This window comes from Solanum pennellii, chromosome 10, assembly GCF_001406875.1.
Source record: "Solanum pennellii chromosome 10, SPENNV200".
Classification (NCBI taxonomy): domain Eukaryota; kingdom Viridiplantae; phylum Streptophyta; class Magnoliopsida; order Solanales; family Solanaceae; genus Solanum; species Solanum pennellii.
This window is the reverse complement of record NC_028646.1, coordinates 67,039,722-67,040,819: the sequence shown is the minus strand read 5'-3', so window position 1 is coordinate 67,040,819 and position 1,098 is coordinate 67,039,722. Positions and strand designations below refer to the sequence as shown.

General features: G+C 37.2%; 1 protein-coding gene across 1 annotated transcript in view; it reads right to left on the bottom strand.

Annotated features, from left to right (window-relative positions):
* Positions 1 to 766: 766 nt before the first annotated feature.
* The window catches only part of LOC107001511, a 4,766-nt gene continuing 4,434 nt past the window's right edge, over positions 767 to 1,098 (bottom strand). Inside the window, exon 3 of the mRNA XM_015199528.1 lies at positions 767 to 1,095. Coding sequence (XP_015055014.1) covers positions 767 to 1,095 — 329 coding nt within the window. The remainder of the gene's footprint in view (positions 1,096 to 1,098) is intronic.

The following is a 1,098-nucleotide window of genomic DNA, read 5'->3' as shown; positions in this document are numbered from 1 at the left end:
TATATATATATATTAACACTCTCTTATTAAAATTTTATTTTACACCACTAATTTTATTTAGATTAATCAATGGTTGCTTCTATATTGTAAATAATGAAGTGGTTTTTTTTCGCTTTTGGTCTTTTTATTTTGATTATCTTTGTTTAGTTACTTTTTGTTGCATCCATTCGCAATTTAGGTGAGTGCATTCAGTTTTTCGATTTGAATTTTTTTATTTTTTTATTTTGAAGAAGTGTAACTCAATTCGAACCAAAATAAATTTAATTTGGCTTAATTTTTTCTCTATTTGATTTAGATTTTTTCGGTTCAGTTAATCGGTTATGTCAATAATTAGAAACAGAACAAAGACAAACCATCTTAGACTACACTAAGCAACATTAGAAATCGAGTATAATTTTTTTCTTGATATAGGTTAAGAATTGAAATCAAAATTGTTTGAAGGGATGAGGCAAAATTGAGGAATTACAAAGAAGAATATAGATGGTTATTTCAGATATTTTCATTGTTTGTTTACATCCATACTGTCACGGACTTTTCTATCTAGACAAGACTCCGTGCGGCACTTGACGGTTTGCTCACGAATCTTTCACGTATCTCACAAACTCAAGTAAGCCTCACACAATTTGGATCGCTAAGAGAAATCAAGAAGAAAGACAAAAGACAATTTTGGAAGAAAGACTTGTATTCATATGTTGGTGGATGTATTACAAATACAATGACTACCTATTTATACTACTCTAAACACTAAGAGTAAATAAATGCTACACTATATACAAGCCCCTAAGTCCATGCCCACAAGACATGCTTCTAAGTCTTCCAAAAATGGACTCCTAGCCTTGACTAGTCTGCCCCACGTTTTGCCAAGCCTCCCCAAGGCTTGAAACTGCCGCCCATTAATTGCTGTAACAGCTGTAACGGCTGTAACGGCTGTAACAGCTGAAACGGCTGAAACTGCCGAAACTGTTGTAACGGCTGCCCCTCCAACTGCTGCCTGCCCCCTTGCCTGCTGGCCTGCTTGGGCAGTCTGCCCCTTGCGCCTGCTGCTGGCTGCCTGGACGGGTCGCGATCTGCCGGGGTATCTGGCGGGTCGTGACACTA